The following is a 14252-nucleotide window of genomic DNA, read 5'->3' as shown; positions in this document are numbered from 1 at the left end:
GTGATAAAGTTCAGATGAGACCATGTACGTGAAACCTCATGTCGTTTGAACACTTGCTGACACCTCTTCTGTGCCAGCCATATATGCCAAATGCTGGGGATATAGTGATATATGAGCCATAGAGCCTGCCTGGAGAAGTTTACAGTCTGGCCAGGGAATCAAGCACATCAACAGATGTTGTCACGATAATGGGAGCAGTGCAGTGAGGGCTCAGTGAAGTGTAAAGCCCTCTGAACATGCATGAGGTTTAAGGACAGACTCCCATACTCAAGTCCTCAGCATGGAGGCCCTTCACTTCCAGGCACTGGGACTTCAAGGGAGGGGGTAGGGAAGTACAGAATGGGGCTGGGCCCTCAAGGGGGCGTGCAATGATAAAAAGGAAAAAAGCAAGCAAAAGGGCTGTAGGATCTGCAAAGCACTACATAGGAGCTAATTATTTATTATGATCATCTGTGCCATCCTCACACCGGGCAGGTAAATCCTGGGGAGGAAAGCAGCTGTGCCTAGAGAGAGGCCTCACAAAGGTCTTAGGGCCCAGAGCGGGTTCAGGGAGGGTCACCATAGGCTAGTGCTATCAGGAATGGGCCTAATGCCCCAGCTAGCCCTATCTACCCAGGCTATCCTCCCGCCCACCTCTGATCTTCAGGTGGGATCTGAGACTGGCAGGGACCCCGGACACAGGGTCGGCCTCAGTGAGTGAGGGAGGCACTCGTCCTGAAATATCCTGGGCGGGGGGAGGGCGGAAAAGCTGAGAGGACTGAGCCTGCACAGTCCCCGGAGGGTCAGCAAGCCGGCACCACACACACCCTGCCACACGCACCCTGGAAAAATCCTGTCAGTGGGGCTGCAAATACCCCAGGGTCTAGCACCCACCCCCCAACCTCAGGCTGGCTCAGTCCTCCTCTCCAGGCCAGAGGGAGAAAAATAACAAAATGAGGAGAAAATAAGCTGTTTGGCTGTGGTGTGAGCAGGAATATCCATGCAGAGCTGCCCACCACTCACCCTTACTCACTCTTTCCACACCCAGCCAGGGCGCCCAGCATGAGACAGACCACCCCCCTGCCCCCTCCCCCGTCTGGGCTAAAAGCAGACGCTGGTGAGCGAGCAGCAGGTTATAAATATGCCCAGGGAACTGCCGCCAACTCGCTCCCTTGTCATCCCCTGGGAGGGTATAGGGTGGGGTGGCTCCTAGGGAGGAGCCAGGGCTGCCCTGTTCCCTGGGGCCCAGGAGGAAGTGGGGCTTCCAAGAGGCTACTGCTTTTTTTTTTTTTTTTTTTTTTTTTGCCCTTTTCAAAGGGAAGGAGCCACTGCCACTTCATTTTTCCTGGACATTTGCTCATCTGCTCAGAGGTGGGGTCCCCATCCTCCTTGGACCATGGCTGCAAGCTCAGAATGAAAGGGCCCAAGTCCATTCACTGTGTGTCACGGTGGAGCCCAGCGCCACTTCTCCTCCTCACACCCAACACCAAAACTCATTCATTCACTCAACAGACATTAACAGAGGGCCTGCTGAATGCCCTGTGCACAAGCATGTCTGCACGTACAAGCACATGCCCGTGTATGTACACGCACACAGCAGCCCCTACTCCCATGCGCTCACACCAGCTCCAGCCCCTCCTACAGACTTCTTGGCTTTAACCTGGCAGCCTCATCAGGAACGGTAAATCTTCAGGCTCCTGGTCCTGTCTCAGAGTAGGTTGGGCAGGGGGAAGGGGGGACATTGAGAACAGGGCCCCTAAACATTCCTGCTTCTACTACTTCCCTGATAAATGAGAGGGTCCTTTCTCTCCTCCCTGTCCAATCATCCTACCAATGTAGGTGCCACACAAGGAAGAAAGAGCCACTCTGTAGGATGCTGGGGGGCACCTGCCCAGGCTGCCAGAGCCTCCTGCTTCCCAGCCACTTGCCAAGTAGGTAGCAAGCTGGGCAAGAGGGGGCAGTGCCATCCTGGAAAGCTCCCAGCTCTCCTCCCCCAGAGCCAAACCCCTCCCTTTTCTCTCCTCCCTATTAATCCTCGGAAGTGAAGGGGCCGGCCCTGGCGGACCCTCAGCCCTATTGTGGCCCCTCGCCCTCCTCGGCTGGCGTCTAATTAACTCCTCCTGCCCCCGGTTTTGTGCGCCCCCCTTACCCCACCTTGTCGGCCCCGCCCCTCCGCTCGGCCGGCTCCCCCCCACGGACATTCCAGCCCGGCCGGGCTGGTGTGCCAGGGCAACCAAGGCCGGACCGAGGCCTAATCCCCCCGCCGCCTGGCCCGGCTCGGGGAGCCCCACTCACCTCCCCGCTCTCTGGGGGCTGCCCGGCTCTGCTGTGGCGGAGACACACAATCGGGACAAAGGCGCAGCCCCCAGGGGGCTAACTCAGCCTTCACGCCCAGGTTGTGCGGCATTTGGGGAGTTTAATGAATTGTCCATCACGCCTTTCAGGGCCCGCCCGTCAGCCTGGATTAATCTTTGGAGCCCTGGTGGGGTAGGAGACACTAAGCCTGTATTTATTACTCTCCCATTGTCACTAATTGAGGTAATTATCTGTGACTCTGGCCTGGCCAACAATGCGGCATTCACTCCCGGGACCTCGATGGGCCTGGCTCCCACTCTCAGCACCAACCCTCCCTCCTCTCCTCTCCCAAACCCGCCAAGGGCTGAGTGGAGCCCTGGAGCATGATGGGAAAGTGGACAATGTCCCATAATGCTTCACCTCCCCACCAGTATGGCATTGCAGCCAGGGAGAGGCCTGGTGCCTCCAAAGCAGGCGAGAAGAGAAGGCAGCCTGTCTGGGGACAGGTTTGGCAGGCAGAGCCCTCAAGCCACGGAGGGGCATGTCTTGAGGTATTTGGTTTTCTGGACTCTCCAACGCCCCATCTCTGGGTTTGTGGCGCCAGGGTCTCCCAGGGCCCTTCTGTGGATCCACCTTCATGTCCCTGTAGCCTCCTGAGCTCTAGGGTATTAGGAGGCCCCATCCAATACCAGGTGTACTTTAGGGAGGTCCCTAAAGCTTTCAGGGCTGGCAGAGTAGTGTGGGTATGATGGGGGAGGTGGGGAGAAAGAATAGGAAAGGGCTCGTGAGGGAGCTCAGGGGAAGAGCCAGAGGAGCCATCCCAGGAAGGAGCATCCAGGGCTCACGCTAATGTGGCCATGCAGTAACCATAGGGAGAAACTTGGATTTGAAGGGGTGAGCAGTGCCGAAGAGTAGATTTCACATGGAGATGGCTTCCCAGGTCAAGGGGATTGGCCCTGGGGAACAGGTGTGTGTGTGTCTGTGTGTGTGTGTGTGTAAAAGAGAGAGATAGAGAAAGATAGCAAAGGAAGATTTGGACAGGACTGGATGGTGAGCTCCTGGAGGGCAGAGACTGTGTCTTCGTCACTGTTGTTTTCCAAGAGCCTAACATTGTACCTGGCACATAGTAGATCCTGTCAGATGAATGGATGGGTGAGGCCTGTATTTTCATTGGGGTTAAGATCTGTCGACTCTTCTCTTGCAGAGCTGCACGCAGACTCTTCATTCTGCCTCAGGACTTGCTGAAAAGAAGTTCTGACCATCCCCGGACAGTTCTTGAACAGGCAGTTCACCAGCTGCCGGTGTCAAGGACCTTGGCAGAACTCAGTGCTACAGTTGGAACAGCGCCACCTTGTGGTGCCTCTTGGGAGAGCTCCTGCAAGACCCCAGCAAAGGAAACAGGGTCATCCCTCCCAGCAGGGGGTGGTCACATCAGGCAGCAGCCACCCCTCCCCCTATATGTTGACCCTGAATTGCTGTGCCAGTGTTCCTGTGGCACAGTTTTATCATTTGTTCCTTCCTTCTGCCAGCATTTGCTGAGAGCCTGCTCCAGGCCAAGCTCGTAGGTGATATGAAGCTAAATCAAAGGCACTACTCTTGAGTAGCTCATGGTCCAGTAGGGAATTCTACAAAAACTCTCTGCCCCTCACCTCTCCGTCAATTCCTCTCACTAAAGCTCAAATGTTTTATCCTTGCTTCCCAGGGACACTTCATGATTTGGCTCCCACACATCATTCCAGGATCCCATCCCTCTGCAGCTCTGCCTTCCCCAGTGCCTTTGCTCCCAGTGAAATCTGTGCGCTTTCCCACCTCTCTACCTTCACTCACACCCTGGAATGAACCTCTTCCCCATCTCCCCTTGCTGAAATCCACCTCAAAGCTTCCTTCCTCTTGAAGCTCTTCTAATTTCCCTTGGCAAAGTGGCCCTGCCTCCTGAAGCACCTTCTTGGCAGGACTTTCATTAACAGCACATACTGGCTCTTCCATGGGTGGTGATCTGTGTATGTTATTCAGTTTCCTATTGGCTTCTAGCTTTCTGAGGACGTGGACTCTGTGTTTTGTTCATCTTGGCATCTCTTTCAACACTGAGCTAGGCACATCATATGCCCTCGTTAAGATAGATGGATGGATGGATGAATGAATGGATAGATGGATAAATGGATGGAAGGATGACAGATGAGTTGGTGGCTGAATGGATAAATGGATGGGTGGGATGTATAGATGGACGCATGCATGCATGGGTGAATGAACAAAAGGATGGATGCATGCATGCATAGATAGATGGATGGATGAAGCAAGTCTTCTCTAAAAATGATTCACAAAAGGCTATGTAGTACCAGGGGCTTCAAGGGAGGGAGCCTACCCCATGCCAGGACACACAGAGGAGAGAAGAGTGTCCAGGCCGAGCCTTCCTTCACTAACCGGTGTACCCTCAGTGACTGGTCTCCCAGAGGCCTGGGTATATTCTGACTCCCCAGAAGTCATAGTTTGGGAGCTGTTCCTTCCTTCATGCTCACGTAGACCCTCTGGAATGTCTTCATCAACATATATTATATTATACCGCCTGCATGGTGATGACTCTGTAGTTTCCTCTTCCACATCCCTTACCCTGTCTCACACACACCCTAGATTTGTGAGCTCCCTGAAGATAGGTAACATGTCTGAGTCTCTTGTGTGTCCCTAAGGCCTGGCATGCAGGTTTAATGGGTGTGTGAACAAATGAATAACTGAGTGAATGCCGACTCTCTTCCCCACAGACACATTTTGCACACTACCACTACTATTCATGTTCAGCCATCTTGGCTTGTCCTCTCCTCCTCACACACTTCCACACACGCCAGAGTTATGGCCTGGTTCTTTGTTTCATTACCCATTTGTGGCCGATCTAGGGAAGTCCCAGGGCTCTCCTGAAAGTCTGAAGGGGGAGGGGGCTCTTAGCTCCTCTAAGGCCGTATTAACCGGGACCCATTCAGAAAAGGGCTTCCCTGAGAAGAACCTGGCTATTGGGAGGGTAGGAGCATCCTGCGCTGACCTGAGGGCTGCCGCCCCCACCTGACCACACCCTCCAGCTTTGCCGTCCTACTCCTGACCTGTGAGGCTGTCCCAAGGTGGGGGTGGGAGGAGAGAGGTAGTTGTGGCCTCTGTCTTGAGGCTGGCTGGCTGGCAGACACAGCCAGATTTAGAAGTCATTTTCACAGCAGGGAGTCTCCAGCCTCCCACCCACAGGGCCCTGCAGGGCCAGTCTGAGATATGGCTCACCAAGGGCTGGCCCGGAGACCTGCACTAGCTCCTCCTCTTCTCCTCTCTCTCCCTTTCTCCCCAGATCTTTAGCAGCTGGTGCTGATTCCACCCTTAGGCAAAGATAAAGGGAGTCCTGGGTGGGGGTGGGGGGCTAGTGCACTGGCATCTTAACCACCCAAGTGCTCCCAGTACACCATTCACCCGTTCAAGGGGCTGTTTGTCTCCACCCTAGGGATCCCCTCTACTCTCCGCCTCTGCTGCCTGTTCCTCCTCTTCCCTTACCTCTACTTCTCTCTTCCCATCTCCTAGCCCGATACCCCAACACTAATGACATAGCCCTAGAGAGAAATAATAATCAGAGCTTAACACACATATCACTTACTATGTACCAGGCGTTGTTCCAAGTGCTTTACATATTGAATCATTTCATTCTCCCAACAAGCCTATGAAAAAGCACTATTAATAACCTCATTTTATAACTGAGGGTACCAAGGCACAGAGAGGTTGAGTAATTGCCCAAGGTCATACAGCTAGTATGAGGTAGGTACAAGATTTAAACCCGGGCTGCCAGGTCCCAGAGTCCGTGTTCTGAACACAACACTACCATAGTTCTCTAACAATGATAGCAGTGTGGGTAAGCTCTTAGAAACTGGCCTCCTGTGTGCTCAGCCTCAAAGAGGCCCAGGCAGCATAGTGGAGCCCACCTCCACAAGGCCAGCCCCTCCACTTTCCCATGCAGCTCACCTCTCCTGCCAGCCCCAGAGCCCTGGAGCCCCTGGGCTACAGCAAATTCCAGGCAGATGCTCTCGCCACTGCCCTGGTCTTCCTCAGTCTTCCTCCTAGCCTGAAGTCCATCCTCTTCTCAGGCCCAGAGGTCAAAGGCACACACCCCTCAGCTGGACCAGGCTCACCCCAGCCTGGCCTCAGGTTTCACTCCTGCCTTTATCTTCCACAACTCCTCTGAATGTATCCTCAACTCCAGTCAAACCAGACCATTTGATAATTTCCTAAACATACCCTGTTCCCCTATGTCCATGCCTCTATTTTTGCTCTTCCCTCTACTTGGAACCTCTTTCCCCGAATTCTATCTCAGATGCCACCTCCTCCATGGAGCCTTTCCTGATCTCATAAAATCCATACAATCTGCCTTGTTTGATTCCTTAGAGTACTTAACATCCACTGCTCAATCTATCATTATTTGTGTGTTTTCCTCTTCACCCCATTGTCAGGCAGGTGTTACTCATCTCTTTCCTGGAACCCAGCTTAGTGCCTGGTTCCCCTCAGGTGCTCAGTAAATGCTCAGTAGTTATAATCAGTAGAAGTTAGAATTGCAGGTGGAAGGGAGACAGAACTCAGGAACCTTTGATCTCTGCCCAAGGTGAACCCCCAATTACTTTACTTCCTCCAGCAAGAGCTAACTTGAAACCTGGCAGTGTGGGTTCCAGGCAGCTTCTGGGATGGAAGGACCTTCCTGGGTGACTCTGACCAAGGTTCTCCATTTAGGTTCAAAGCCCAAAGAGGACACCCTCCCCCCGCCCCATTCCACTGAACCAAGGCCCGGCTTAGGGTCCGGTCCAGCGGCCTCCCTACCCTGCCCCCTCCCCGTCCTGCCCAGCCTCTCCTGGTGCGGGTGGGGAGTGACACTGAGATAATTGGAGACCAAAACTATACGCGGTTTGAGAGCGGGGCTTGGGATCTGAACGCTGAGCCTGAGTTGGAGTTGGCAGGACTCCGTGGGGGTGGGGGGCAGAGGCGGGGCCGAGGGCCGGGCCAGGACTCGGAGACCGAGTCTGAGCGAAGCCCCCGCGCCTGCCGAGTCGGCGGCTAAATTTACCCAGGCTGACTCAGCCCTTGCCCGGAATGGGGGGTGGGGGGAGGGCATCGGGGCAATGGGAAGAGCCAGCGGGGGTGGGGTGGGGGGCAAGGAACAGAGAGTCCGGCCTGGGGGAGACAGGGGTGGGCAGGGAGTTTCCATCCAATAAAGGAGTCTCCTCCACCGCCCACCAGGCGGGAAGAAGCGCAGGAGCCCTGGGGGAGGGACACTATGGGGAATAGGTCCGTGAAAGGAAGAAGATGTCAAGGCTGGACAAAGGGAAGCTTAGATTTATTGAGCGCCTACTGTGTACCAGGCACTGTGCAAGGCGCTTTACATACATTATCGCATTAAGTCCTCACAACAACCCTGCGAGGTAGGTGTTTATAAACCCCCATTTGACGGATGAGGAAACTGAGGCTCAGGGAGGTGAAGTGATTTGACCAAGTTCACATGGCTAGTAAATAGAGACAGAAGAGGTGCCCGAGATCGAAGAAAAAAAAAATACTTCAATGTCTGGGTCCCAAGCCGTTTGGTGTGGATAGTACAAAGAGGGGCTCCGCGCGCTCCAGAGGTCTGCAAGGCCAGAGGCCTGCTCCCGATCTCGCAAGACTGGAGACAGCAAGGCGGGGGACACGCGCACAGTAACTCGGGAGCAATTGATTAACTGGCAGTGCCGGGGTTGGAGGGACTCGCGGACTAGCTACCAGGGAAATCCGCGACCTGCGCGCGCCCCGTAGTGGCTACAGCGAGTATCACACCCCACACCTACAGGCTTTTGGGGACCAGCCTCCCTCTTCCTTCCCTGGCTGGTTTCTGGAAGAGGCAGACATGCAAGACATTCTCAGGGTTCTTTCAGATGGGTGATACCACCTGAGTGGGAAATCGTGGTAACTATTCAGAGCATCGCTAAGGAACACCAGGGAGGAGGAAAAGGGGAAGGCCTAAAAAAGTCCCAAGCCGCTCAGCTCAGACCACCATAAGCCAGGGACAGTGACAAGGCCACCACCCTGCACTGCCTTGGGGGTCCTACGCCTAAACCTGAGACTGGAATAGAAGCCCTTGCCCACTTACTCGGCTCTTCTGCAAACACTGCACAGTCTCTTGAATTGAGAGTGAATGCAGGTGTCAAAGAAGCCACCCAGGGACCCTCAGACTCTGTTCACTTATTCCTAACTGTCTTGGCTTGTGGAGGCGAGGAGTAGATAAACGCCTCCCCAAGGACTCCAAAACATCAGGGATGGACGTTAGAACTCCCCTGTTTTACATACTACAGGGCCTGGAGAGGGGAGGCGACTTGCCTAAGGTCACCCAGCAAACCAGTGTCAGAGTTGGGATTGGAAGCCAAAACCTGTGACACCAAAGTGAGTCCTCTTTCTGCTTTGCTGGTGGCTTCTGCCAAGAGCCCCTCCTCTTCTGCCAAAGGCCTCTCCGTCACCTGGTCGCCTCAGTCCGAAGCCTCTCCATCACTTTCCCCCTCCTGCCCAGAGGCCCCGCCCTGAAGTTGCCCTATGACTATCCCATCCCTGTTCTCCTGCCTTATCCTGGCTAGGCCTCTCTGCTCAGCTCCATGCCTAGTGCGTCGGCCCCTGCTGAAGACCTTACCCGAGTGCCCTGAATGGAGCAAAAGTTAAAGTCTACTGCGCACCCTCATCTCTCCTGAAAAAAAAAATCATGAATTGACATATGCTCCCTTTCCTTTCATCTGTGCGCCTTCTATTTTGAGTATGGGAACGGGTATAGGTAAGAGGTACAAGGAAGTCTGTGAGGAAGAAAGGGGACACAAATACAATAAAGGGCCTCTCACTGTCGCTCCCTATTTCCCTGTGGGGTCCCCTTAGTGTCCCTCGCCCCCGAAGAGGATCTCCTCGGTTCGGCTGATGACATCTAGAATCTCTCGGATATTGTCGCTCAGCTCGGCTGCCTTCCCGCCTTCCGGGGGCCCGGTCCGCTCGTTCCGCCAGGAGGCGCCCGAGGCTTCTGTGTCGCTTCCATCAGAAGAGCTGCTATGGACGCTGAGCTCCGCAGCTTCGTCGGAGTCGGAGTCCGGGGCGGTGTGGCGGCGGATGCGGGACACGGCTTCCCGCAGGGCCCCGGCATAGGGCCCCGGGGTCCGCGCCCAGCCCCGGCCTGCGCGCCGCGGGACCGCCGCCACTTCCTCCGAGCCCTCGGCACCGCGCGCGCCTCCCGAAGCCGCTGGGCCTAAGGCTGAACGCTCTGGGCTACCTGGCTGCGTGGGGGCATCCTGCAGGTTTACTTCGCCGACCGGGAGCCCCAAGATGCGGGAGGCGCGCTCCTCCAGTGAGGAGTCCGCGGACTTCCCGCCCTCAGCTTCGAGCCCACGTCCCCCACCGGGCTGGTGTGAAGGGCGACTGCTCAACAGCAGCTTTCGGCAAGGGGAGGGAAGGACCGCGGCCCCCTCTCCCTCCTCCTTGTTGGGCTTCAGTTGGGTGGGGGCATTCCCCACAAGGCGCGGCACCCCAGCGGGCAAAAGCTGCACATGCTGGGTTCGAGGGGTCGGAACATACTGGGACCGTATCACCACGCAAGTGGCGTCAATGACAAAGACGCCTTCCCCACGAGCCGGGCCACGGGAACTTCGGGGCAGGGTGTGGGGGCGGCGGGTCGCCTTCCAACCCTCCAAGGTCTCGGGTCCTGCCTCCTCTCTATGACCCAGGGACTCCCTCCATCCCGTGCCTCCCGGAGCCCAGGGTCTGGGGAGGGTCTGGCTATGTCGGGGCGGCTGCTTTTTAACGGAGGGCATCCAGCACTTGGGGAGCCAGCTCTGTTCTCTCCCTTCTCTCCCTTCCCCGGAGCCCTTGGGATGGGGCCTGGACCTGGGAGCAGGGCGCGGGGGGCTGGGAGTGGCAGGTGCAGACCCCGCAGGAACTGTCTCCGTGCCTGGGTTCCCAGTAGCTTTGGCTTGGGGATGGCCGTCGCTACCACTCTTCAGGCCAGCAGCAGCAGCCAGCCTCAGGCTTCTCTCCGCGGCCCCCTTACCGGACTCCAGCCTTGGCCTGGCTGTTCCACAGCCTGGGGATCCCCCCAGGAGACCCCGGCCCTGACGGAGACCCCAGGCCCCTAGGACGTCCCGGTAGATCCGAGGATCTAGCCTCTTCTTTGCGCACCCTCCCTCTGTCCTGGTCGGAGCAGGGGTTGAAGAGGTGGGCGCCTGCGAGGGCTCGGGTCCTCGCTTAGTCCCCAGGGTCCTGTGGGGGCCTTCGTAAGAGGGTGGAGCCACGTAGGGTGGCGGCCGGTCCCAGCGGCGTCGCGGGGCCATTCCGGCAGCACCTCTCAGCAGCAGGTGAGCTTCGTAGCTGGGGGGCCCTGGCCGCCGACCTCCCCAGGGCCCCGCCCACGCCGCCCCTGGATTGCTCTGCGGCTGCGCGGATGGACGGGGCGGTCGCCCCACGGACCCCAGGCGCTCCGGCCGTGAGAGAGCTGGGAGCCCTGCAGGCTGGGCCACCCGAGGGGCGTTCCGAGGCTCCGGGCGGGGCCGACCAGGGGGACTCCTTCGGGCCCCACCAGCCTTGCGCCTTTTTCGCTCAGTCTCCTTGGCCTCCCGCTCCTGCGATGCCGCTTTCCTTTTCTCTTGCTCCCGGGCTCGGGCCTCGGCCGGGGGCCCCGCCCGCCAGTTGGTCGCCTCCTGCAGCACCCTGGAGGCCCAGGGCCGGCGGGGCGGCGGCTCAGGGGATCCCGGGCGCGGCCCACACCTGGGACAATGAGCAGGAACCCAGGTGAGCAGTTTGTGGGGGAAGGGAGCCGAGGTCCGGGGAGCTGGGAGCGCTGCAGACCACTTGGGGCCGCCTTGTGGAGGGGAGTGTGTGAGTGGGTGCGCGTGTGCACGTGCGTATATGTTAGGGTTGAAGTCGAAGCGGGACTCCTCACCATCTCTCCATACACACTTTAACAGCGTCTGCCCCATCTCACCTGCCCTTTCTCACGCCCACTCCTGTCCCCCCAAACAAATGGGATGAGTCAAGCCCCAGCCCTCGGGATGGGGTGGGGGGAGGCGTGGGAAAGAGAAGGGGGAACAGCAGCCCTGGCTGGTGCCCACGGGAAGGTCCAGACCCCAATCCCTGCCCCACCACTCTCTTCCCCTTACCCCTCCTTCACTCACGTGCGGCTCTGGGGCCCGCGGGCCCAGTGGCTGGCCTGGAAGTCCATGAGCTGTCGAGGAGGGGCGCGGCGACTATAATGACAGGAAATAGTCTTCACTTCGATCACCAGCAGCTTTGATTTCTGCACCCAGAGGCAGCTGCCAGACTCCTCATCCTGGAGCTCCCGGGGGCTATCGGGCCCCTCGGAGAATAGCTGGCCATCCAGCATCCTGCCCCACCCCACCCCGGCCCCCCACCCTCCCACCCGCCCCGAAAGCCCCCTCCCAGCCCGGGGAGCCGGCGCCCACTGCAGAGCGGCGGGCCCAGCGACTGGGGACTATATATACCCAGGCACACGTGTGTGCCTGTCTGTGTGTGTGCGCGCGCATGTGACACGGCGAGGACGGCTCCTCGCTGCTACCTCCCCCACGTGCACGACCGCCTCCTAGGGCCCAGGATTGGGCGCCCCTTCCCACTGCTCTTGTCCCCCAAGCCTGATGGGACCTGCACGAGTGGGCAGGGGATTTCTTGTTCTCGCCAAGCTGACAGCGCCCGCCCCCCCCCCCGCCCCCATTTCTTCAACCTTCCCGCCGTTTTAACCCTTCATTCTCCTGCTTGTCAGGGTGCCTGACCAGCAGCGTTCTGCCCCTGACTTCCTGCCTCGGACTTTGTTTTCTCCGACAGGGAGGTGATGGGAATGGAACTCAAGGTCTCCGCCTGCCACTCTCTGCTGGTTTCCATGGGGTTGGGGTGCAGGAGGGGCTGGCCCACGGCTGGGGGGGTTATTTTTAGCGGCAGTGGCGTTCGGGCGCAGAGAGGAGATGAGTAACCAGCTTCCACGCGGTGGAGGGAGGAGGCGGTGGCTTTCACGCAGCCTTTGTGCGACTCTGGGGGAGAGCTGCCTCCAAGCTCAAAAAGGGTCACCCCCCCCCAACACACACACCATTAACTCCTTACCCTCTCAGTGCTGTGCTCAGGGCTGCTGGTGCAGCATGACAGGAGTCTGTCTTAGCCATCGAAGCTGCCCACACTCTCATTCTAAGATGTTTGTCCTTGGGCACCCATGGAGCCCTCTCCCTGAGGCAGGCTCTCTCCCCCAGTCCAGAAGCCTGGATTTAGCAGTCATAATGTTCTCAGCCTGAGCTCTGCTCAGCTTTATGGAGGACAGACTAGGGTGCATACCCACTTGCACCCTCTCAGAGGGTATAGAGGAGGAATGGCATGCTCCCTTGGCAAAACTAATCCCCTAGCAACTGAAATGATAAAAGTGGCCCCTATTTCCCAGCGTAGATCTCTCCATCACCACTACCACAATGCCTGGCTGACTCAACCCCCACCTGAAGTTGTGCTCAAGACCATCACCTTTTAGGCTCATTCTGTCCCAGGGGGGTTGTTGCTTACATCTACATGATCCCTCCCCCCAAGCCTATACCAGGTGTCCCCTGATTCACCATGGTAATGTTAGTGGCAGCACAGCCCACGCCAACCCTTCCATGCAGAGACTTAGCAACCATGCCTGGCAACCATGGCAGCAGTTCCAGTGGAGAGGAGGGGTGCGGGGAGGTGGGAGAAAAGAGTGTGTATGGCAATGGTTCCTGAAGAAGGGATAATTCACCTCTCCTGAGAGGAATAGGTAAGAATAGAAGGCTATGAAGCTCCCACATTTTGTCCCTTGTCTTTCTTTCTGCTCCATCCTCAGACTCTGAGACTGGTTGGGTTTTAGGGGGCAATGGGAGAAGCAGATCCCAATTTGTTTTCCACCAAAGTATATGCAGCCCTTGGGCACAGACCCTTCATTTTAAGGTGATGAGCCAGGAGGGTTGTTTTAGGACAGAGACTGACTTACTGAGAACCAGAGAAACAAAACCCAGGCCTCCTGCTCCCTAACATGTACCTTTAGAGAGAACCCAAACATCCCCTATCCCATCCAGTCGACCCCACTTTACACCTACCAGGTGCACCGATGTCTCTCTGCTTGAAGGTGCTTCCTTCCACCCAGGTCCCAACAGAGCCCTAAGGCTTTAAAGGTCCTTGCCTCCTCCCTAGACATGATGGAATGTGACATAAGGAGACATCTGTCCTTTCCATCATTCACCCACGCCCACACAAACATACCCTAATTCTAATAACTTGGAAGCCTCCCTCCCTCAAGTCTGGGAATGTGCTATGAGAGCTGTGAAGGGATGAATGCAGAAGCAGGGGCTTCTCCAAAGCCATGATGCAGCACTGAAAGCTGACCTCTGACCAGTGCCCTGATGCTTCTCTGTGTTCCATCAAGAAGCCTGGTTTGGAGGAACCAGTATGGTATGGCTGGGTTCATCCCAGTTCTTAGGCACAGTGTGGGTAGGGATACACACAGGAGTTACTCTAAAATTCTTTCAAATCTTGGATAGGAAATGGTTATCATACCTGTAAGGCAGTGGTGAGATGGTACCCAGAATGTGGTTCATAGCGAACAATCTAGCAGTCCTTACGGTGCTCGGTGCTGACTACTGTTTTGGTCCACATGGTTTCAGCACAGGGAAAGGGTCTGATGGGGTGACCATAATCCTGCTGCTCCCCACCCCCCACTCTCCAGCTCATATCTACCTTGGAAGAAAGGGATTTGTGAGTTCAAAGACAGTGCCAGCTCAGCAAAATCCAAAGAGTCCCACCTTCTCTAAGATAAGTTGATAGTGGCAGGTCTCTCTGCCTACCTAAAGGAGATCCTCGGTCTGTTATGGGATTTTCCTTGGGTGCCAGCTATGGTCCAGGCAGAGGAGAAAGTGAGGTGATAAGGAGACTGCAGGGAATAGGGCGGGGAATAGTTATTAACAGAGAATTAG

The 14252-nt window shown here is 56.7% G+C and overlaps 1 protein-coding gene across 2 annotated transcripts; it reads right to left on the bottom strand.

Moving 5' to 3' along the window:
- Positions 1 to 7646: 7646 nt before the first annotated feature.
- Positions 7647 to 14181, bottom strand: DDN (dendrin). 2 transcript variants are annotated; one of them, XM_028165854.2, is made up of 4 exons: positions 13837 to 14181; positions 13380 to 13469; positions 11448 to 11519; positions 7647 to 11040 (listed from the first exon to the last, which is right to left on the bottom strand). In XM_028165854.2, exons 1-4 carry the CDS (start codon positions 13875 to 13877, stop codon positions 9165 to 9167), a joined length of 2079 nt encoding a protein of 692 aa, XP_028021655.2. In that variant the 5' UTR covers positions 13878 to 14181; the 3' UTR covers positions 7647 to 9164. The 2 variants fall into 2 exon arrangements, with proteins under 2 accessions (XP_028021655.2, XP_007179349.3); XM_007179287.3 differs by lacking the exons at positions 13380 to 13469; positions 13837 to 14181 and having other exon boundaries at positions 11448 to 11656.
- Positions 14182 to 14252: the final 71 nt, after the last annotated feature.

This window comes from Balaenoptera acutorostrata, chromosome 11, assembly GCF_949987535.1.
Source record: "Balaenoptera acutorostrata chromosome 11, mBalAcu1.1, whole genome shotgun sequence".
In the NCBI taxonomy this organism is placed as follows: Eukaryota; Metazoa; Chordata; class Mammalia; order Artiodactyla; family Balaenopteridae; genus Balaenoptera; species Balaenoptera acutorostrata.
The sequence above is the reverse complement of the archived record's forward strand: the minus strand, read 5'-3'. Positions and strand labels throughout refer to the sequence as shown.